General features: G+C 38.8%; 1 protein-coding gene across 1 annotated transcript in view; it reads left to right on the top strand.

Annotated features, from left to right (window-relative positions):
* The window catches only part of LOC109919223 (F-box only protein 11), a 52,729-nt gene that overhangs the window by 4,639 nt on the left and 23,623 nt on the right, over positions 1-24,467 (top strand). Inside the window, exons 4-12 of the mRNA XM_048601339.1 lie at positions 159-265; positions 353-490; positions 12,419-12,636; positions 12,723-12,808; positions 12,900-12,994; positions 13,821-13,943; positions 14,031-14,116; positions 15,173-15,249; positions 15,362-15,505. Coding sequence (XP_048457296.1) covers positions 159-265; positions 353-490; positions 12,419-12,636; positions 12,723-12,808; positions 12,900-12,994; positions 13,821-13,943; positions 14,031-14,116; positions 15,173-15,249; positions 15,362-15,505 — 1,074 coding nt within the window. The remainder of the gene's footprint in view (positions 1-158; positions 266-352; positions 491-12,418; positions 12,637-12,722; positions 12,809-12,899; positions 12,995-13,820; positions 13,944-14,030; positions 14,117-15,172; positions 15,250-15,361; positions 15,506-24,467) is intronic.

Genomic DNA, 24,467 nt, shown 5'->3' with positions numbered 1-24,467 from the left:
CATAAAGCGTACATGTATTTTCAGGGAACTGAAAGGAATGAATAGTGCTATGGATCTGAGTTGGAATTGGTGTCTTCGGTCATATGTCATATTTTAATTCCAAAAATCATTTCATTGAAATCGTTACAGTTGATTTATTGTACAATTCTTTGTTGCAGTTGGCTCCGCTGTGTGTGTCAGTGGCCAGGGAGCATCTCCTACGATCAAACACTGCAATATTAGTGATTGTGAAAATGTTGGGCTATATATAACAGATCATGCACAGGTATGATAATCCAAAATGCAAGTTACCTTATTTTAATAATTTTGTTTTCACTTATAGTATAGTTAGTATAATCTTTTTATTTCATAGGGAATTTATGAGGACAATGAGATTTCAAACAATGCTCTTGCTGGAATCTGGGTAAAAAACCATGGAAATCCTATCATCAGGAGAAATCAAATTCATCATGGGCGTGATGTTGGGGTCTTCACATTTGATCATGGCATGGTAACTCTTATTACTTTCAATAAGGATTTGGGAATTTACGAGTTGGGTAATTACTGCATTATGGTTTCATTCGTAATAGGTGTTTGGGCTGGGATGTGACAATTCATCCACAGTTTAACTAGAACTGTTCTCTAAGGTATATTGCCATAAATGTTGGCTACTGCTGCCAACGTTCCAAATCTTCTGCGCTATTATTTATTTACTAACTAATTGGCTGAATGTATCTCAGCTAAAAACGGAGCACTGAGAATTTCATTCTTCCAGAAAGATATACAGATATTTTGAGTGAGTGGGTATAAACTTCACAGATGGAGTTTAATGTAGAAAGTGAGAGGTCATGTACTTTGGTATTCAGAATCAAAAGTCATGCCATTATTTAAATAGGGACAGACTCTAACAAAGTGCAACACAGATTTGGGTGTTCTTGTCCATGAAACGCAAAAAATTAACATGCATATGCAACAAGTAATTAAGGCAATTCGAATTTTGGCTTTTATTGCTTAGGGACTGAAGGTAAGGATGTCTTGTTACAACTGTTCAGGGTGTTGATGAGGTCATAGCTGGAGATTAGGTCCAGTTTTGGTCCCTGCCTGTAAGAAAGGATGTACTGCATTGGAGGCAGTTCAGAAGCGATTCACTATGATTCCTGAGGTGAAGGGGTTGACTTACCAAGAATACTGAAACAGGTTATTCTCTAGAGTTGACAAAATTGAAGGGTGATCTTATTGAATTGTGCAAGGTTCCGAAGAGCTTGATAGGATAGATGTTGAGAAGGTTCTTCAACAGAAACATCATTGCAAAATAAAGCATGCTAATTTAAAGCTGATTTGCAAAGGAATTTCTTGTGCCGGAAGGTGGTGAATGTCTGGAATTCTTTACCCCAGAGAATTGCGAAAGCTAGATCACTGAAAGTATTTACAGTATTGAAATTGCAGGGATTTGAACGCTATAATGAACTTATACAAAAGAAAAGTTGAGATCAACAGGTTGAATGATCAGCTCCCCTTATTTCTTGTATTATGTTGTAAAACAGATATCTACCATCGCTGAAGTCAGTTCTGGTACACAACTTGAAAATTTTGGTGGGTTATTGGTACTTGCCAAAATGGACGGGTTTCATTTTTTAAATTTTCTAATCAACCTGTTTAGAGATGTTATCACATTCCTGTAGAGTAGGTGGACCTTTTTAATCAATCTGTTTAATGATGCCATTGCATACCTCTGGAGCAGGTAGAACTTGAACCTGGACCTCCTGGTTCACAAGTAGGGACACCACCACTGATCACAAGATGGATGATCACAATAATGGATTTCATTAGAATTAGAAAATAGGCCACAGCTTTCAAATGCTTAGTTTGTGTTTAAGTGATCAGAAGCAACTTTCTGGATCTGATCTACTCAGTTGATGTTGATAGTGGTAAGTGAAGTCTTCACTAGATGACTTGTATTCAGTTTGTCTTGCCACTGCTAAGCTTCTTAGTTTTCAGTTCTAAAATGTCTTAAGTGAATTTTCTAGACTTTACATGGAGTGAAGAATGGCTGTGTTCTGCTGTTGAAACAAGGAACTTGTTTGTTAAGAACTCAACTGCTAATTCTTATTGTTTACATATTCCTTTAAGCTTTAGCTTGGCTATTCATTTTATGTAATCCCTTGAAGAATTATCATGGTTCCAGCTTTCTAAATCCCCTCTAACCCTTAACCAAGTGTTCAGTTAGATTGTGGCAGTGCTTCTGCCATGCTCAACATCAAGTTTTCACTGGAACCATTTATACATGTGGCTTATAGCTAGGTATTATCAAGATTATAAAAGTTCTGGGAATGTTTTATAAGAACCTAACAATTTGGAGAAGGAGTCAGCTACTTTCAAGCTTGCATAACCATTTGATAAGATCTGGTTATAGTCTCAACCTGCTTTCCTGACTACCCAATTTACCCTTTGATTTCCTTGGTAGTCAAGAATGTAATCTACCTCTGCCTTTAAAAATATCCCTTGACCCTGCTTCTGTTACTGTCTGGAGAAGAGAAGTTCATAGACTGATGACCCTTCAAAAGCAAACAACTCAGCTTAGCTCTGTCTTAAGTTTCATTTTTAAATAAGATCTCTTATTTTTAAACTCAGTCCCTAATTCTAGACTATCCTAAAATGGGAAACACTCAGCATCTATCCTGTTAAGTCCCTTCGTGATTTTGTTTTGGTAAGATCACTTCTCACATTTCTGAACTCCAACTGGTAAAGGCCTAAGCTATCCAATTTTTCCTCATGAGCTAACACTGTCACCCCGGGAATCTGTTGCATGCACTTTTGCTGAGCTGTTTTTAATGGAAATATGTCTTTTAACAAGACCAAAATGGTAATCTAAAAGTGGCCTCGTGAATGTTGTGTACGACTGTCACAAAACTGCCCTACTTTCATGTTTCCTTCCTGGTGCAAGAAACAATGGGGTCATGAGTCTATGAAATTCTCTTCTCCAGACAGCAATAGAGGCAGGGTCAATTGATATTTTTACTACATTTGAGAGATTTAACACCATTCAGGACAATGCAGCCTGGTTGGTTGGCACCCTTTTCATCACCTTCAACTTTTAATAACCTGTATCATCAATGCACTGTAGTAACAATGTGTAAGGTCAACACAATGCATTTCATCAAGCCTCCTCCAACAGCACCTTCCAAACACATGGCCTGTACCACCTAGAGGTGCAGAGGCTGTGGATATATGGGAGCATCACTGCCTGCAACTTGCTGGCCAATCCAAAAAACAGCATTCTAACTTGGAACGTTCCTTCACAGGATCAGAATCCTGGAATTCCCTCCCTAACACCACAGTGGATATCCCTACATCTCAAGGATTGCAGTATTTCTTAGAAGGCAGCTCACTACCACTTTCTGAGGGCAAGTATGGATAGACAATAAATGTGGACCGCACCAGTGATATTCACATCCCATGATCAAAATAAATCCCTTGAACTTCTAACATTTTGATATTCATTTACCAGGGCACCTGGATTCCACTGTACCCGTTCTGCAATCTCTCTCCATTTAAATAATTGTCTTTTTTAAGATTCTTCCTGTAATTACCATATTACATGCCGTCTGCCAAATTTTTGCCCAGTCACTTAACTTATCTATATTCCTTTGGAGTCTCCTTATGTCATAACCTACTTTCCTACCTATCTTTGTGTCATTAGCAAATTTAGCAATAACACATTCAGTCCCTTCATCCACTTAATTGAATCAGGTTGTAAATAGTTGAGGCTCAACAGCACTGATACCTACTCCACTCATTAGATCTTGCCAACCTGAAAGTTACTCATTTATGCCTGCTCTGTTTTGTTAGCTAAACAATCCTCTTTCCACGATAATATGTTAACTCTTATTCTTTGTGTAATAACCTTCCATGTGGCACTTTATCGAGTGCCTTTTTGAGATGGCAAGATGTAATGAGTGGACTGCCACAGGGATTGGTGCTTGGACCTTAACTGTTTACAATCTAGATCAGTGACTAGGATGAAGATGCTGAATGCACAACTGCTAAGTTTGCTAATGACACAATGGATCGTGTTCACAGGATCCTCATCCATGTTGCTTGTTACTTTTTTTGAAAAACTAATAAATTAGTTAAATTTGATTTCCCTTTCAGAAAACCATGTTGCTTCTGCCTGCTTTCAATGAGGTTTTAAGTGCCCTGCTACATTTTTTCTTGTCACCCTGTTCAGAGATGTTACTACAAATCTCTGGAGCAGGTGGAACTGGATCCCAGACCTCAAAATGCCCTGCTCATTACATCCTCAGTAATAGATTCCAGCATTTTCCCTTAGACAGTTTTAAGATCTCGATTTATAGATTTACTGCCTGTCCCCTTGCTTTCTTGAATAAAATAGTTAATTCACACTTTTCCATTCTGATGGCATATTTCTTGAATTTAGTGAATTCAGAAAATTAAAACCAATATATCAGTATTTCAGCCACATCTTTTAAGACTCGTGGATGAAGTCCATCAGGATCTCAAGACTTGCCATGCCTTCAGTTTGTAGATCATTTGAGCAAGATTGCTAGTTGTTGTTTTCCATCTTCCCAAAGCACTGCAATACCTAGCCTATCTTTGTGTTGTTTTTTATAGTTGTCTTAAAGGCCCCCAAACCAATATCTTTTAAGATGTCTTGCCTTTTAACACTATCCATAACTTGCTCCTGCAACCGCGACTGCTTTTGCACAGCATTTTTAAAAGATTCTAATCTGTTAGATTTGCCTGTACCAACTTCAATTCACCGCTATTAACATTCCACAATATTACACCTTTCTTTTCCCTTTATATTTCTGTACGTACTTAAATTACTTTGCATTCTTGTTCAACTCTGAAGGTCTCCTGAATTGAATGCATTGAATACATTTAAATGCTTATTGTTATTGATATTCTGATTTGTCTACATGACCACACTCAGTTAAATGCTTTGATGTTTTGGATATGATAAGACAGCATGTAAATGCAGGTCTGTCTTTATCTGTTTCTTGCTGTGAGCACATGTTTAGTCTGCTATGTTCCTGCTGAATAGTTCACTAGATGTTGTTTGTGACAGTGTTAACTACATCTCTATCACTGAATGGAAGATGGAGTTCGCTAAATCTTCAAAGTATACATTGATGTGCGCAGTTGTAAATTGGCAAGTTTGAAGTGCATTTGCCAAAATACATTGGACGCATTCAATTTAGTAAAAGCTTCGATTGTAGCAAATTGAATTCTTTCTTACCTAAGTAGTTCCTTCACATTACAAGAGTCAAGGCACATTGGTTTTTGCACCATCCTGGAGGAGTTAGTCAGCTATTCAATTTTTATAATCGTACCAATTGCTAATTCGTTGCATTGCCTTTACTAATTTAAGGCAAACAGCCAAACTTTTGAAACAAATCATCCATTAATTCCCTCTGGAGACTTCTCATCCACATCTGCAGCCTACATTTATTTAGCAGTTAGCATTGTTTGACAAACCTGGAGTCCTGATAATAGAGGACAAGGAAGGAACTCGCATGGCACAGTGGTAGTGACCCTACCCCGAGAGACCCGGCTTTAAGTCACACCTGCTCCGGGAGGTGTGTAATAAAATATCTGAACAGGTTGATTAGAAAAATAAGTTTAAAAAAAGGACAAGGAACAAAGTGCCTAAACTTCACTATGATGCAATATCCCCCATAATTGTGCCACTACTAGGATATGCTTGATTTAAATTGGAATTGTGGTTTCCCATGGAAATTCTTATTTAGAGTGATGCAAAGATTGAGGCATTTTCCTTGGCTGATATTAAGGAAACTGTGCCTTGTTATTTCTGCTTATTCAGCATTGATGTTCTTCCTTGTCATTAGTGATTATTTATTCACAATGACAAAATACTTTTTCAGTGAGGATTGATGGTTACTTTTACCCCTTTCTTTATGCATTGTATTTTTTAATGAATCACTTAATTCCATAATTTAGTACTTGATGGCTCCTCAACAAATTCATCACTGCCCCTTTGATTTTAATTGTGTCTTTCATCTGTTACTCGAGATATATCTTTGCAATTTTAAATCAGTGCATATGGGGCAATATTGATTCTGCTACAATTGAGTATTGTGCTGTTCACTTACAACATGTTGATTCTAACTGGAATTGAGTATTAGCAATATGATGAACAAAACACAATAATCGAAGGAACAGCTATGCTAATATTTTCAAATTGTTCATTTCCTATTGCTGAAGGCAGATTTTGACTGTGTCCTTGGCGGTTTAAGCGAAGATGGTTAGCTGAATGTTTAAATCTAACCACTGTTCAAGAAAATTTGAATTCCCACTTAGCTGGAGGAACTTCACTCTGTAGTGTAGAAACGCAAGACACAGATTATTCTTATTCTGCGGAAAGTGTCTTGAAATGGTGCCACATTTTAAGTCTCAGTTAGGCTACAATTAACTTGAGCATTCAACTATTTTAGTTACCATTCTTATTTTTTCAAATATTTCAGTGTGCAATAATTTGACACTCGAGCCCTGGCTTGCACCACAAGCCATGTTTGACAATATAACAGAAACTGAAGTAGTGTTACTTGATAACATGGTTAACCAAGAATTCTTGAATTCTCCATTGGCTTAACAATTTCTCCAAGTGATATTGCTCATGAATTAGATAATAAAATTGAGAGTTTTTATCCTGATGTATTTATCATGTACTTTTGGCTTCTGAAACCAGTTCTTTGCCATTTCTCTTATGCTAGTAAAATTGCAGTTTGTAACCTGGGCCAGGACCCCCAATAGGAGGGGCAGGAACAGTGGCCACAACCACTGCCAACCTGATTGACACTTCCTTTTCCTTCTTTGCCTCAACTGAAGCATATTTAAAACCAGGTTATGGATATCATAGCCATAATAGTCCAAAATTAAATCTGGGTAAATGAAAAGTATGGAAAAAAAGTTTTTAAAAAAACTGTGCATGCACCTTTTTTTAAAACTTTTTTGTACTTTTTATTCCCTCAGATTTAAACAGTTTGGTACAGCAACTACATTGCAGGTAAGTGGATTTAAAAAAAAGACTTAGTTTTGCTTTTTGGAGAAACAGATGAGCAAGAGATGCCTTTTTTGGGCTGTTGCTGAGTTTCTCACAGATCATAACGTACGTAACAGTGCTTTTAATGTAGACAGTGCCTTCAGATAGCGTTAGAGGAAGTCAGGGTAGGTAATTGCCAGTGTTCCAAGTTTTTTTTTCAAAAAGAGGAGTTTTTGAAACTGCATAAAATGTAGCAATGCAGATTTTTAGAAGAAATTTAAATATAAACTTTGGATGGTGTAAGATTCTAATATTTCTGGGGATGTGTGGCTCAGTAAGAGTGATAGGTACTTAATAGGACATAGATGACTGATAATTTTGCACATAGTATTCAAGGGATTTGAGAGCAAAAGTTAAACTTTTAAAGTCACTATACCAGGGACTCCTAATTGAGGTGCTGAGTGATCAGAAGCAAATGTTAAATTCTGGATAAGGTTGAAGTTTTTGTAAAGCAAAAAGGAGGCGGCGGCTCATGGAGAGGCCTGAAATTGGCATGAGCCGTTTGGGCCAAATGAGCTTTCTCTATATTTGTCTCTTCTAGTTACATAGATGGATCATTGGAGAAATGGAGGCTGAACATGATGAGGATTAAAGTGGTGATTGTGATTGGTGAATGTTAAAATAGGCTGTTTTGTGAAAGACACTAATATAAGTGGTCTTTCTCACTCAGCCATTCAATCAATTGGACATTTTTTATGTGAATTGATTTCAGCTCTTTTAAAATGAGTTAAATATCTTTCCATCATCTTTGAATAGGTGCTATATTGGTCCAGACTAATTCTTGGCTTTGCTGTCAGTTTTTTTTTCTCTTGGGTCCACAGGATTCTTGACTTTAACCACTGCAGATAACCCTACTTGGCAGCATGATTTCCAGACTCATCAATAAACTTAGTAACAAAAAAAAAGGGATTTTCCTCCAAGGCTGCTCTGCCTACAAACAAGAGAAAGTTGACTTCTTTGCACTGTCTGAGGTTCATAAAGTCTGTACTTATGCTAAAAATTGCAGCTATTTTGAGCTAAAGGAGCTTCAGCTTACTCATCCACAAGTTTGAAATATTCTAAAATTAGTTTTCAGAACCAGTTTCAAGTTCCGTGAAGGACATCCTGAAAAATTATAAGGGTTCCAGATGATTGCCATAAATTCGTGATAACACTGGAAGTTTCTCAGTGCCATCTTACCAATGTTATGTTTAAGGAAAAGTAGCATCAAGAACCCACAGCAAATTCAGGCAATGTCAGTGATCTACTAGCACCTGAAGAGATGTTAAAATGACCAGCATTCATGCTCCACTTGAAAAAAAGCTAGCAAGATCCAAAAAACCACATTGACTTAGACCAAAGCTCTTTGAGACATTACTATACCTGTCAAGGGTTAATTCCAGGTTGAACACTAAACCAATATTGCACTCAATCTGGTTCAATCTGAATGAGCTGCTGAGAAAGATGATAAAGTTGGTGGCTGAGATGGTTTTGTTCCTGGTAATGTACAGGTGAAAAACATTTGATGCATATGGGACTTGGTTAGTTGATTGCCAAATTGCGGGTGGTGATGGCGTGTTAGTGATAACTGCTGCCAATCTCCCCAAGAAATGTTAACCTATGCGTTTGTATAATAGTACTGAGAAGCAGTCTGTAGATGACTATAAGGACACAATGGAAGTGGAACATTGGAGCTCACAAATGCAGGATGAGCCATTGCAGGTGATATAACGGTTACATTGAAACAGATTGAATTGGTACCAGGTAAAAGAGCATTGACATCAAGTGGAGTAATCAACCACCCTGAAGTTTGCAGAGAAATTAGAGGAATAACACAACGTGTTGTAGTTGCATCAATATTTTTGAGTGGCATCTGCTATTGGGCAGAATATATCCTGAATTGAAGGCATTTGAACATTGAAGGCTGGAAAGAGTAGGCTGACATTTTGATAAAAATGCATTTAGAATGTTGAACAAAAACAGAAGTTGCTGGAAACGCTCAGCAGGTCTGACAGCATATGTGAAGAAAAAAAATCAGAGTTAACGTTTCGGTTTTTATTTAAATGTTTGTTGGAGAAGGGGAAAGAAATTTGTATTTTTGGCAGCACTTTTATGACCCCAAAATGTTCCAGAGTGCTTTTGTTACCAATGAGCTACTCTTCAAGTGTACTAAGTTGTAATGTGGGAAATATGACCGCTGATTAATGCACGACAAGCTCCCAGAAACAGCAATGTGATAATGACCAAATAATCTCTTTTTGTGATCTTGACTTAGGGGAAGTATTTGTGTGGATTCTGAAAGAGAACTCCCCTATTCTTTGAAGTAGTCTCTTGTGACGATTCACATCCACATTATCAAAGGGCATGTATGCAGTTAACATCTTGTCTGCAAGTCAGTATCCAATAAGATATGGTCAAAAATCTCAACACCAGGTTTTGTACAACAGGTTTATTTGAAAACACTAGCTTTCGGAGCTCTGCACGAAGGTAACAACCCTAAAACTGGCTGCCTCTTGTTGAATCTCCTAATCAGTTAAGAAGGAGACTACTGATTGAAATCCAAATCTAGATTCTTTTCACATCATTATCCTGAGATAATTATTGTTTTTATCAATGTATACAAGAGGTGACATCTCAGGTCAGCATTTTAGGTGTGAGGTCTTGCTTGGAATCTGCCTATGTTTTAAACTGGAGTCAGGTTTTTTTTTTGAGCAAAACAGAATGTATTTGCAGCTACACAAACATCTTGGATGGAATAATTCGTGTGTGTCTGTGTGTGTGCACGAGAAAGAGAGAGTGTGCGCGCGTGCGCTTGGGAGAGTGAGGTTGAGAGGAAGTGTGTGAGTGAGAAGGGTCTGTGTAAGTGTGCGTGCTTGTGTGTGTGTGTGTGTGTGTGTGTGTTAGTCTGACTCCAGGTTAAAACACAGATCCTAAATGAGGCCTCACACCAAAAATGCATTGACCAACTCGAGATGTCAACTCTTGTTTATACTGATAAAACCTTTAATTATCTCTGGGCAATTACTTGAATGAAATTAATTTTAGTGGAAACCTGTCTCCTTTCTAACTGATTAAAGATTCAACAGGAGGTGATCAGCGAGCCCTTTTTAGGGTTGTTACCTATCTGCTTATAAATTCTGTATCTGTAAACCACCTATTCCACACTACACCTGAGGAAGGAGCAGGGCTCCGAAAGCTAGTATATTTGAACAAACCTGTTGGGCCAGAACCTGGTGTCGTGTGATTTTTGACCTTGTCCGCTCCAGTCCAACATCAGCACCTCCACCTCATCCAATAAAATAGTACTCCAATGAAGTGTCAACCACTGTCTTTTGCCCAGGTTTATGAATTGGTTTTGTTTAATGGTGAACACTTGTGAAGAGATGGGCAGTATTCTTTATGCAGTGCAACTGTTGTTGAGTATTGAACCAATCAGTTGATTAATGACATGAAAACTGGTGGAATTGTGGATAGTGAGGAATCAAGGGTTGTAGCAGGATATAGATTACTTGGAAAGCTGGGTGGAGATATGGCACTTGTCAGATTAAACTCCAAGTGTGAGGTGATGCATTTTGGGAGGAAAAATCCAAGATGAAAGTATACAATAAATGGCAAGACCTTTAGGAGCATTGATATGCAAAGGGATCTTGGGATGCAAGTCCATAGCTCCCAGAAAGTGGCAACACAAGTGAGTAAGGTTGTAAAGGAGACTTATTGGTATGCTTGCCTCCATCAGTCAGGGCATTGTGTATAAAAATTAGCACGTCATGTTGCAGCTGTATAAAACTTTAGTTAGGCCACATTTGAAGGATGTGCAACTTTGGTTGCTACACTATAGGAAGGATACAGAGACTTTGGGGAGGGTGAAAAGAGTTTAACCAGATGTTGCCTGGCTTGGAGCATATTGACTGTAAGGAGATGTTGGACAAACTTGGATTGTTTCCACTAGAGTGATGGAGGCTGAGGGGCAATCTGATAGAAATGTATAAAATTGAGGGGCATGGATAGGGTGGATAGTTGGAGTCTTTATCCCAGGGTGGAAATGTCAAATCCTCAGGGACATAGGTTTAATGTGAGAGGAGGAACGTTTAAAGGAGATATGAGGCAAGTGTTTTATCTTACACAGAGGGTGGTAGTTACCTGGAAGGTGTTGCCAGGGGAGATGGTAGAAGCAGATGTGATAACAGTGTTTAAGAGGCATTTAGACACATGAACAAGCAGGGAGTAGAAAGATATGGACTGTGTGCAAGTGGATGAGATTAGTTTAGAATGACATGTTTGGCACAGACATGGTGGACTGAACGGCATGTTTCTGTGCAATGTTTTTAGTTGAATGGCTAGGAGATGGTAAGGAGAACAGGTGCTTGGTCTCAGGAAGCAAAGGAGTTTGAGTTAGAGGAAGATGGGAGTTGGCTTTGGGGGAAAAAAAAATCTAGTGATTGGACGCAACAAAGGGAAGCTAGGTAGATGAATGAAGAGCCTAAATTTTGAATTCCATTGGGGCATGTCATTTCAGGATTGAGAGCAGAGGGAAGAATGTTGAAGGGGACAGAAGAGGAATCTAAATTGGCACCTTGGGTTTCTTAACTTGGTTCACTGTAGTTTTTGTCTTCTCTTAATTTGTAAGCTTGAAGTGGTTAACTTTTTAGCACTTTTGTAAGTGAAATTTAATTACTTTTATTTTAGCTGCATTTTAAATATGGTTTTGTTGGCTCCTGTCAATACATTTGTTCAGCCAACTAGAGGAAGAAAGAATTGTTCTCTGCTTTAACTTAGGTTTACATGCCAGATAAGAATTTGCATAAATCGACACTGAGCAAGTCTGAACTGTATTTCAAGCTATTTGGGTCTGTCAAGAATTGAATATTAATGGTGTTATATAGCATGATTGTACAAATGGTTTTGGATTTAATTAGTTAATTCTTCATTCAGCAGAGTAAATGTTGAGGTTGAATGAGGGCAGTCTCCAGCTTAAGTTCTGATCAGAGTAAAACTTAGTGCCTAATGAGGAAACGAGAGGAGGTTTGTCCAACTTCTTTGTCATTGTGAAGAGCTTGGGTGTGTTCAGTGGAATTTCAATGGGTGTATTAAAATTGAATCATGGTGCACAAATCGTATTCTCCAAACTTTTGTAAATATAGTATTGAGAGGGAAGGTGGAGGTGATTTCAAAATAACCTTTTTACATTATTTGGGGGTGGAATGGAGAGTTCAGTTTTCTTAGTTTCCTCTAGCTTAAATTTAAAGATGTCAGAGAGGTATAAATATTGATACTGTCTATAATATGTATAGCTCCCAATTTTCATTATTGAATTTTCATTTGATGTGCTAATTTTGAATGTGAATAATTGTTAAATTTTGATTTTATTTATTTCAGGGTTACTTTGAAAGCTGTAACATTCATCGTAATCGAATAGCTGGTTTTGAAGTGAAGGCCTATGCGAATCCTACAGTAGTGAGATGTGAAATTCACCATGGGCAAACAGGAGGAATTTATGTCCATGAGAAAGGACGAGGCCAATTCATAGAGAACAAAATCTATGCAAACAATTTTGCTGGTGTGTGGATTACATCCAACAGTGATCCAACTATCAGGTAAGCTTTTGGGCATTGTCAGAGTTATTGAGTTAAATGTGTACTTGCTAGGTATTTTCATATGTTTTCTCTGTTTACATCCTTAGGGCAAATGCCATTTTTAATGGCAATCAGGGTGGAGTTTATATCTTTGGAGATGGCAGGGGTCTCATAGAGGGGAATGACATTTACGGTAAGATGAATATAAACATTTTAGTAACGTGTATATTTTAATCAATGTACATAATTCTTTAAAAATGTGTATCTTGTATCTTGTATCCTAGGAAATGCATTAGCAGGAATACAGATTAGAACAAATAGTTGTCCAATTGTGCGTCACAACAAAATTCATGATGGTCAACATGGCGGTATCTACGTGGTAAGTCTGTAACTTGTGTACTTTTTGGAATGATTGGGTAAGAGAGGCTGAAGGTATGTGGCTGTATTGAGTTTAGGAAAAGAAATTAAAGTCATAATATTGCTTGGTTGTTCTTAAAAAGCTTTGAAACTGGAGGCTAAATTTATGATTCCTTGTTAAACTAACTTGAATTCTTTAGCTTGGCAGTGATAACCTGTGTCTTTTCATTAATTGATTGTAGCTAACCTGGTTTCAGCTAGATTGTTATCTGTCAAGTAGACCCTTGGAATCTATATGATTTATGTTACTGTTTAAGTGCACGTTCATGAAAGTATACGATGAAAGCTGCATGGTGGAAGTCTGAAATAAAATACAAAATGCTGGAAATGTAAAAATAATCAACAAGTATATAGCTGAAATTTCTGTAAACTGGACTCCTCTCCCTATGTTTCTAATTGATTTGTGTATTAGGATTTTCTTTTAGGTTTCCAGCCTGTAACGGTTGCACATAATTTTTAGATTACCTGGTAATATTGTCCTGAGTGTGATTTTTGTTGTAATTGCAGCCACTGTTGCTGTAAAATGATCTACCTGTTACCATGGTGTCTGGTATTCTTTTAAGGATTTCTGAAAGCTGAGAAGACAACAAAAAAATTGCCGTTTGGAAAACTGATATCATTTTAGAGGAGGAAGACTGTAGAGAGAAAACATTTGTATTCTACACAAATTGAAATAGGTCATGTGTAACATCTGAGGAGAAATTGTATTTACATATTTATAGATTTTGAAATGGTGAGAAGAGACCCATGTTGATCTGTGTTTTAAACGTTTAACGTTTGTTGTTTAGCATGAAAAGGGACAGGGTGTAATTGAAGAAAATGAAGTATACAGCAATACCCTGGCAGGTGTGTGGGTGACAACAGGAAGTACACCAGTGCTACGGAGAAACCGAATACATAGTGGCAAGCAGGTATGTATCAATTCATATACATGTTTTATTAAATCTCGAGGTTCAGCAGTATTGACAATATTCATGACAGAGTGTTTGTTTCATAAGGTGGGTGTTTACTTCTATGACAATGGCCATGGAGTGCTTGAAGACAATGATATCTACAATCATATGTATTCAGGGGTTCAGATTAGGTAAGAAAAATGTTCACCTTCATCGGGGTTCTAGCTTCAATATCTATCTTTGTCTTCTGTCTTGGTGCTCTCTTAAATTGTGACAGAGCATGCTGGCTGTCCTCTTGCATTGTCCAAATAGCCTGGGCAGTGATTGTGTGGAGTAAATCAGTTCAATCCTGCCCCCTTCCACGTCTGTATATTGGGTTAAAACCCTGGTGCTCTCTTCCTAACAGAATTATGGCAATTCCTTCATACTGCTATGATTTGAGAAGACAGTGTCCCACACACCCCTTCGAGGGCAGTTGGGGATGGACAGTAAAAGCTGACGTTGCCACTGATGCCCACAACCCATGAATGGATTAAAAAAAAATCTTTTACACACAAATGCAGGATCTGTGGCTAGGCATTTTTCTTTCTGTAATCCATGGATGCTTAGGTCATTTCGTGCTGTGACTAGCAAACATGGTATATGTTATGTATAGAATTGAAGACACTGTTGTTATGTGGAAGCATTTATTTTCTACATCATTAGTTGTATGCAAGTCAAAAGAATGATTTGATTAGAGCACAGAAAATGGCAGTTTTTTTAACTTTAGTTTTGTATTGAGTGCTGTCATTAGTTGTATAAGGCATCATTTTATTCTTTTGTAGTTTGTCATCTTTATCTTCTAGAGATCTGTTCTGTTCTGCATTCTGCAATAACTGGTAGGTCAATTCAAATGGTAATGTTTTGAGGAGACGCAGAAGTCCTTCTATGCCCGATGTCATGAGTAGCATACTAAATGAGAGAAATTTCCAGGCAAGAAGTGAAGGTGTGGATTTTATTGAGGCTTCAAAACAATTTGTGCTTGCCAGCACTCTACATGGTGTACTAACGGTACAAAATTCTGATTTTGAAAGTTTAGAATCATCAGTGAGGTACTTTGTCCGAAACAAACTCAAAAAGAATGCAGTTATTATCCAGTGCTTGACCCAGTCAGAAAATGAGCACTAATTGGGAGTTGAATTCTTTCAAGTATTTCATGGCATTGTAAGACATTAATCTTAGGATCACTTATAATTTATGATCCACAGAACTGGAAGCAACCCTAAGATTCGACGCAATAAAATATGGGGAGGGCAGAATGGTGGCATTCTTGTTTACAATTCTGGTAAGTGTCCATTTTGGCTGCAGGTCTCTTGATTATTGTTTTTCTGTTTTTTTTTTATTTTCTCCTCAATTTCAGATCCAAGTGAAATTATTTTTGATGTCAATTAATACAGGTCTTGGGTTTATAGAAGATAATGAAATATTTGACAATGCAATGGCCGGTGTTTGGATTAAAACAGACAGTAATCCCACACTCAGACGGAACAAAATCCATGATGGCCGAGACGGGGGTATCTGCATATTTAACGGAGGCAGGGGTAAGGATTTATAGCTTAAGATTAAAATAACTTGTACAGTTTAGATTCCCAAAGACTAAATGGGGAAATGGACAGTCTGTGTGGAACTAAGCCAAAAGGACCATGGTCCTGGTTTCATCCCTGGTGATGTGTTAGCTAATATCAGCTGGGCAAATGAAAAGATGCTAAAATCTACTTCCATATCTTTGGACCAAACAAAATCATAAAGGATTTTTGTTGGTCATGATCCCATGATCTTACTGTATGAACGCATCAGTTGAGGACAAATTGGGTGTAAATTTGCCCTCACAATTGAGTTCCCTGCTAATTCTGTCTAGATCACTTGAGTATTGGCCATTTGGGTGAGGAGACGAGGACTGTTGGCACACATGGAGCCATATATGACTGAGAAGCAAACCTCTAGTCTACATAATATAACATTTCAGAATAATTGATAGCTTTTCATTTAATTTTAGTTAGTGTTATGAATTTAAAATAATATTATTCAGTGAAGAGAATTATATGATCTTTAAAGCAAGAGATACTGATGCTAAGGAAAAAAATCATTTTATGAACGTAGTTCAATTATAGTATGGTCAGATCCATTGTAGAGTAGTAGTCTTTTGGAATGGACTAACTTTGAATGCAGATCCTAGCATTAAAAAGGGATTCATTATATCGTGAAGATTTATTTATGTGAAATGTATGTTTTTTACAGGTTTCTTAGTCCTAAGTATTGTTGTTTCTTCTGCCTGTAGTCTGGTTAACTTGTTTGATAAATCCTGGTTGTACTGTCAAAGTGAACATATAATTTGGCTCATGTTATATTGTTGGGATGATATTACATGGTAATCTTCTCATCTGCTTGATCAAGTAGATATAAAATATTCTATCATGCTATTCAGGAAAGTAGCAAGTTCTGTCTCTTAGTGTCACTGAAACAGATTATCTATACATTACTTCCTTATATTTGCTACTTGTGGAACCATAGACTCTGCATACTTGCCTACATATTGGTGATTATCATAATTCAACAATCAAATTTATAGTGTGGTTATGCACTAGGGTCTTTGTGATTGCTATATGAATGCATGATAGATTTTTTTAAACAAAGATGAAAGAAGGATAATTTTATGGTCAGGATGAGGATCAATGGTTAAAGCACACCGATGTAGACTACACTAAAACTATCAATGTTTTAAATGGGCATTCTCTGAAATTGATCAAATAAACAGTATTTATTACCAGTTTGCATTGTAGACATTGGTGCTTTACTTTGAACAGAAATAGCTGTACTTATTACTTATTTCCATTGATCATATCTTCCATTGCATACTATGAACATGATATTCATGATGCAACTGAAGGATAACTTGAACAAAAATCTTTCAGTAGTCTTGTCCATTGTTTTATTTCGTTTGAGATTCTTGAGCAGAGATAAAGATATGTCAGTCAGGAGAAACTAAATCCTTCTCCATTCATTTTTGTATCTATTGTGAATCCACATTCCAAGGTCAGATATCAGCAAGTAATTTTGAGGTGTATTTCAATAATAACTCGTGTTAAAACATCCCACGTTCTTCACAAGGGTATCTAAGTAAAATTTGACATTGAGCCACCTAATGAGATATGAATGCAATGAACAAAAACTTAATCCAAGTAATATGCTGGACCATCTTCAGAGAGGCAGTGCGTCTTGGGGAGCAAAATAGATTTTTTTGGCTTTGGCTGCAAAAGATATGGCTGCCTATGGTGGGGCAATTAAAATTGAATACGTGAGCCAGAATTGGAAGGTGCAAAGATCTTGGAGAGTTGTAGTGCTGAAGGAGACGACAGAAATAAGGAGGGAAGAGAGCGCGGCAGTATTTAGAACATAGAACATTACAGCGCAGTACAGGCCCTTCGGCCCTCGATGTTGCGCCGACCTGTGAAACCAATCTGAAGCCCATCTAACCTAAACTATTCCATTATCATCCATATATTTTTCTCCTTAAAACTGAGAATCTTTAAAATTGAGGCATGCTGAACTAGGGGTCAATATAGGTCAGTGAATGCTGTTATGATCCCAGCTTGTGTTACTACTGGACAAGTTGGATCCCAGAATAAAATCTGACTTAATAGATGAAATTGTTTGTGTTTCAGTGAAATCCTGTCACATTAAATCAGAAATAAAACAAACAAGGCATCAGATTTAGTTGTAACAATAAAAAGAAGTCTATCTCACTAACAATAAAAAGAAGACAAATAATGAAAAAAAAACAAACTGTCTTAATATGACAGTTTGAAAGATTTCAAGGGCATGTCAAACAAATTCCCATCTACTCCCCAAATCATAAATGTAAAGTTACTCAAAAAACCAGAGAAGATTTCCCCTCCTGTCCAAACTATAGGTTTGACTTAACCACTTTTCTCCACCTCCCCACCGCCCCCCCAAACATTTCCTGCCCAGTGAGTTGTAAAGTGTCTTCCTTAAATCCTCTCACCACTGAGATCTTAGACTTTTTCGTCTTTGACCAACCAGTGTCGATTACTGACCAAACACTCAGTCTGGAAGTTTTCACAAACCGAGCGCTGGGGGAGGTGGGATTATTACAAATCGGATGGTCTGCATCTGGGCAGGACCGGAACCAATGTCCTAGGGGGTGCTTTTGCTAATGCTGTTAGTGAGGGTTTAAACTAATGTGGCAGGGGGATGGGAACCAAATGAGGAGGTTAGTGGACAGTAAGGAGGTAGTAACTAAAGCCTGTAAGGAACTAGATAATGAAGTCAGTGTGACGAAGGGGAAGAGTAGGCAGAGAGCAGATGATGAACACAAAGGGACAGGTGGTCTGAGGTGCATTTGTTTTAATGCGAGACGTGTAGTAGGTAAGGCAGATGAACTTAAGGCTTGGATTAGTACCTGGGAGTATGATGTTATTGCTATTACTGAGACTTGGTCGAGGGAAGGGCAAGATTGGCAACTTCATATCCCAGGATATAGCTGCTTCAGGTGGGATAGAGAGGGAGGTATAAGGGGTGGAGGAGTTGCATTACTGGTCAAAGAGGATATCACAGCTGTGCTGAAGGAGGGCACTATGGAGGACTCGAGCAGTGAGGCAATATGGGCAGAGCTCAGAAATAGGAAGGGTGCAGTAACAATATTGGGCCTGTACTACAGGCCTCCCAACAGCGAGCGTGAGATAGAGGCACAAATATGTCGACAGATTATGGAAAGATGTAGGAGCAACAGGGTGGTGGTAATGGGAGATTTTAATTTTCCCAACATTGGCTGGGATTCACTTAGTGTTAGGGGTTTAGACGGAGCAGAATTTGTAAGGAGCATCCAGGAGGGTTTTCTAGAGCAGTATGTAAATAGTCCAGCTCGGGAAGGGGCCATACTGGACCTGGTGTTGGGGAATGAGCCCGGCCAAGTGGTTGAAGTTTCAGTAGCGGATTACATTGGGAATAGTGATCACAATTCAGTAAGTTTTAGAATACTGATGGACAAAGACGAGAGTGGTCCTAAAGGAAGAGTGCTAAATTGTGGGAAGGCCAACTATAGCAAAATTTGGCAGGAGCTGGGGAATGTGGATTGGGAGCAGCTGTTTGAGGGTAAATCCACATTTGATATGTGGGAGGCTTTTAAAGAGAGGTTGATTAGAGTGCAGGACAGACATGTCCCTATGAAAATGAGGGATAGAAAGGGCAAGATTAGGGAACTCATGGATGACAGGTGAAATTGAGACTAGCACAGAGGAAAAAGGAAGCATACATAAGGTCTAGGCGACTGAAAACAGATGAAGCTTTGGAAGAATATCGGGAAAGTAGGACCAATCTGAAATGAGGAATTAAGAGGGCTAAAAGGGGTCATGAAATATCTTTAGGAAACAGGGTTAAGGAAAATCCCAAAGCCTTTTATTCGTACATAAGGAGCAAGAGGGTAACTAGAGAAAGGGTTGGCCCACTCAAGGACAAAGGAGGGAAGTTATGCGAGGAGTCAGAGAAAATGAGTGAGATTCTTGATGAGTATTCACTGAGGAGAAGGACATGACGGATGTTGAGGTTAGGGATAGATGTTTGATTACTCTAGGTAAAGTCGACATGGGGGGCGGGGCGGGGGAAGTGTTGGGTATTCTAAAAGGCGTTAGGGTGGACAAGTCCCCAGGTCCAGATGGGATCTATCCCAGGTTACTGAGGGAAGCAAGAGAGGAAATAGCTGGGACCTTAACAGATATCTGTGCAGCATCCTTGAGCACGGGTGAGGTCCCGGAGGACTGGTGAATTGCTAATGTTGTCCCCTTGTTTAAGAAGGGTAGCAAGGATAATCCAGGTGATTATAGACCGGTGAGCCTGACGTCAGTGGTGGGGAAGCTGCTGGAGAAGATAGAGGGATAGGATCTATTTGCATTTGGAAGAAAATGGGCTTATTAGTGATAGGCAGCATGGTTTTGTGCAGGGAAGGTCATGTCTTACCAACTTGATAGAATTCTTTGAGGAAGTGACAAAGCTGATAGATGAGGGAAGCACTGTAGATGTCATATACATGGACTTCAGTAAGGTGTTTGATAAGGTTCCCCATGGTAGGCTGATGGAGAAAGTGAAGTCACGTGGGGTCCAGGGTGTACTAGCTAGATGCCTAGAGAACTGGCTGGGCAACAGGAGACAGGGTTGTAGTGGAAGGGAGTTTCTCAAAATGGAGAACTGTGACCAGTGGTGTTCCACAGGGATCCATGTTGGGACCACTGTTGTTTGTGATGTACATAAATGATCTGGAGGAAGGTATAGATGGTCTGATTAGCAAGTTTGCAGGTGACACTAAGATTGGCGGAGTGGCAGATAGTGAAGGGGACTGTCGGAGAATGCAGCAGAATATAGATAGATTGGAGAGTTGGGCGGAGAAATGGCAGATGGAGTTCAATCCAGGCAAATGCGAGGTGATGCATTTTGGAAGATCCAATTCAAGAGCGAAATATACGGTAAATGCAAAAGTCCTGGGGAAAATTGATGCACAGAGAGATCTGGGTGTTCAGATCCAGCGTACCCTGAAGGTGGCAACGCAGGTCAATAGAGTGGTCAAGAAGGCATACGGCATGCTTTCATTCATCGGACGGGGCATTGAGTACAAGAGTTGGCAGGCCATGTTACAGTTGTATAGGACTTTGGTTCGACCACATTTGGAATACTGCGTACAGTTCTGGTCGCCACATTACCAAAAGGATGTGGATGCTTTGGAGAGGGTGCAGAGGAGGTTCACCAGGATGTTGCCTGGCATGGAGGGCGCTAGCTATGAAGAGGTTGAGTAGATTAGGATTATTTACATTAGAAAGACGGAGGTTGAGGGGGGACAATATTGAGGTCTACAAAATCATGAGGGGTATAGACAGGGTGGATGGCAAGAAGCTTTTTGCTTTTTCCCAGAGTGGGGGACTCCATTACTAGGGATCACGATTTCAAGGTGAGAGGGGAAAAGTTTAAGGGAGATATGCGTGGAAAGTTCTTTATGCAGAGAGTGGTGGGTGCTGGAACGCGTTGCCAGTGGAGGTGGGTAGAGGTGGGCACGATAGTGTCGTTTAAGATGTATCTAGACAGATGCATGAATGGGCAGGGAGCAGAGGGATACAGATCCTTGGAAAATAGGTGACAGGTTTTGATAGAGGATCTGGATCGGCGCAGGCTTGGAGGGCCGGTTCCTGTGCTGTAATTTTCTTTGTTCTTGTTCTTTGACTTAATGTCTTCACTGCCGGGAACAGACTCCTTGTTCGAGGATAAATCTTTCTCATTCAACTTCAGTCAAATCTCCTTCAAACTGAACTCGAAAGCTTTTAACTAAATTGAAAACAAAACTTATTCGTTCTACCTTCTGCTAACTAATGACTTAATTTTTTTTCTTCTACTGTCGTAAGCCTACACAAGGCCTCCTGTCTTCTGCTTTCTGACATAAACTGTTTTAAAATTATGGTTCTGAAAAGGCTGAATTAGTTAATTACTAAATGTCTTCATTCAAAAGAATATCCAGATGCTACTAGTTTGAGAACCAAGTTAGTTTTATATATTGCAGTCCTTTATCACCATGGAATTTGATGTGAATTATGGGACAGTTGAGTTTTAGCTGAGTTTGTGCTCACAGAAGATGTTAACTCGCCTGTGGAGTATAAGAATAAAGTCTGTAGGAAACATAGACTTTTGAAGAATGGTTCAATTTATCAACTTTTGAAACATTGGTGGATTTGAAAATAGGTGGTCTTAGTGATGGAACAGATATGACCTGATGTTCATATTTTAATCATCTGTGATACTTGGCAAACTCGCTGTTGACTGACTTCATGGTTTATAAATCATGGCTTGTTGGATTGCAGCTCGAATCAGTGACAGCAATTGCTGGTATTTTCGATGTGTCTTTCTGGTTACAGTCGTAGCAGCATTCCCTTCTTTTGAGTGCTTGGGTGATTTATTCTAAAAATGTGACGAAGAGCACACATTGATCATTAGGTTAAGCTCATCTGGTCTTAGCTTGGATGAATGCTGAGGCTTGCTCTGCTCAGCTCTATTTTACTGTGGCTCAGATATCCAAGTTACCTCCATTAAGACAGAATCTAATCACCGTCCCTTGACATTCAGTGGTGTTACCCCATCACTGAATCCCCCATTATCAACATCCTGGGGGTTGCCATTGACCAGAAACTCCACTGGACTCACCACATTAACAGAGTGGCTTCAAGAGCAGGCCAGAAGCTAGGAATACTGCGGCGAGTAACTCATCTCCTGACTTCTCAAAGCCTGTCCGCCATCTGCAAGGCACAAGTCAGAAGCATGATGGAATGCTCCCCACTTTCTTGGATGAGTGCAGCCCCAACAACGCTCGAGAAGCTTGACACCATCCAGAACAAAGCAGCCTGCTTAATTAGCACTACATCCACAAGCATCCACTCCCTCCACCATTGACGGTCAGTAGCAGTAGTGTATACTATCTACAAGATGCACTACAGAAATTCACCAAAGATCCTCAAGACAGCACCTTCCAAACCCACAACCACTTCCACCTGGAAGGACAAGGGCATCAGACATTTAGTAACACCACCACCTCCAAGTTCCCCTCCAAGTCACTCACCATCCTGACTTGGAAATATATTGCCGTTCCTTCACTGCTGCTGGTTCAAAATCCTGGAATTCCCTCTCTAATGGCATTGTGGGTCAACCCACAGCAGGAGGACTGCAGCGGTTCAAGAAGGCAGCTCACCACCACCTTCTCAAGGGCAACTAGGGATGGGCAAGAAATGCGAGCCAGTCAGCGATGCCCACATCTCTCAAATGAATATAAAAAAGAGAGTCAAAGCAATGATGGGAAAAAGATCCAGAAGGATGTCTGTTGTTGCACTGCTTTCTGCAATTGAAGATTTAGGAAGCTGTTTCTCGTAGTTCAGTAACACCCCTTCAAAATTTTTCATTGTCATTTTTAAAAAATAATTAATTAATGTTTAAAGTATTGTTTTCTTCTAAACTGTGTTCAGTTGGCTTCTTGTCGAGTTATGATTGGAGAATGAGGAACTTCCTGTCCTGAAGAGTTTCTCATGCAAGTTTAATTCTATTTGGAATTTAAGATACTTTGGTAAAGGTCCCACATAGAATGTTACAGGTCATTTGTATAACTAGTTAACTTCATCCTAGAAACAAACTAACAAGAAGCACGCAGCAAGGCAGCAGCTCATCTTAAAGGCTGTTAGCAATGTGTACTCAACTGAATCTTTGAAAAAGAAAGTTTACCCTAAGATACATTTCAATTGGAGATTTCAAGATAGAAGTACCAAGACACTTAAATTGGAGGGGAAAAGTGAGTGATGCGAAGGCTGAAATACTTCATAGATGGTTGTGCAGTGGTTAAACTCCTGGTTAAAATATAATATTTGAAGTATTCATCAGAAGCCCATTCATACCTTACCAGTTGTGTTGAGCTCGAGTTCCTCTCCATGTCTCTTTTGGTGTTATCCTGCTTTATAGAATTAAAAAAAAATGATATTGCTCTCTAAATTTCATTTTAACCAGGGATGTTGTACCATGTTAATCTGGACATTGCAAGCAAATTGTGTTTGTGTATGCACCTATTATAATGGGTGGAATTGAGACTCCTGAAGTTGTGAGACTCTCACACCTCAATTTGATTAAAGTGATTAGTTCTGAGATACGATGTAGCATTTTTGATTTGCTGATTCCTAAGGTACATCTATACTATTCTGATGGTTAGTCAGTAATTGCCGTTCGATGATACAATCATAATGGAATCAGTTTTTCTTGTGTTTGATCTGTTATAGACTAAATGTGATGAGGAAAATGCACCACTGGAGGATGTTTTTTGGAACAATAGGTCCAAAGTAACATGCTCTCCCAGACCGGTATTCTATCTCAATTTGGTCATATATGTTTATATCCCAGTACTGTATGTTTTCTAAAAGAAATTTGTCTGCATTGCACTTGAATGACTCAACACTTTGTTTCGTTGTCTTCCAAGGAAGCCATTTCTTTAGATATGCCACTCGCTGAATGAAGTATTGGCCCACATGGAAACTTAGGAGCATGCACGTTTACTACACACTTTCATTTGTCCTGGAGTTTATTTTGCCATGAAACACAATGGATGTGAGTCTGTAGTAAATGATGAAGCTAACAATGTATGTCATTAACAGTGAGATTTAAGATTGGAAAAGAGGGATGAGTGCAAAGGAAATCCAATCAAGTAAAACCAGATACAAAAAGAAGTGAAAAGTGCAAAAGATTAGATTAAGGAAGAAGAGGATAGAAAAAGCCAGACAAGTGACAAATGAGAATAATAGCTTGTAGCTGTTAATTAGAATTGCAGGGATGTGAATTTTGTTTTGAAAAATGTCCTTCCATGGACAGATACTTGTCCTACCTTTTTACAATGAATTTTATTGTCTGCACGAATGCAACAATTTCAGGTATCTCCTGAGGAAACTGAGAGCAAGACATTGTTTGTCTAAAGAGCATAAC

Source organism: Rhincodon typus, chromosome 9, assembly GCF_021869965.1.
Source record: "Rhincodon typus isolate 14 chromosome 9, sRhiTyp1.1, whole genome shotgun sequence".
Classification (NCBI taxonomy): domain Eukaryota; kingdom Metazoa; phylum Chordata; class Chondrichthyes; order Orectolobiformes; family Rhincodontidae; genus Rhincodon; species Rhincodon typus.
Note: the sequence above shows the minus strand (reverse complement) of the source record. Positions and strands in the feature narration are given on the sequence as shown.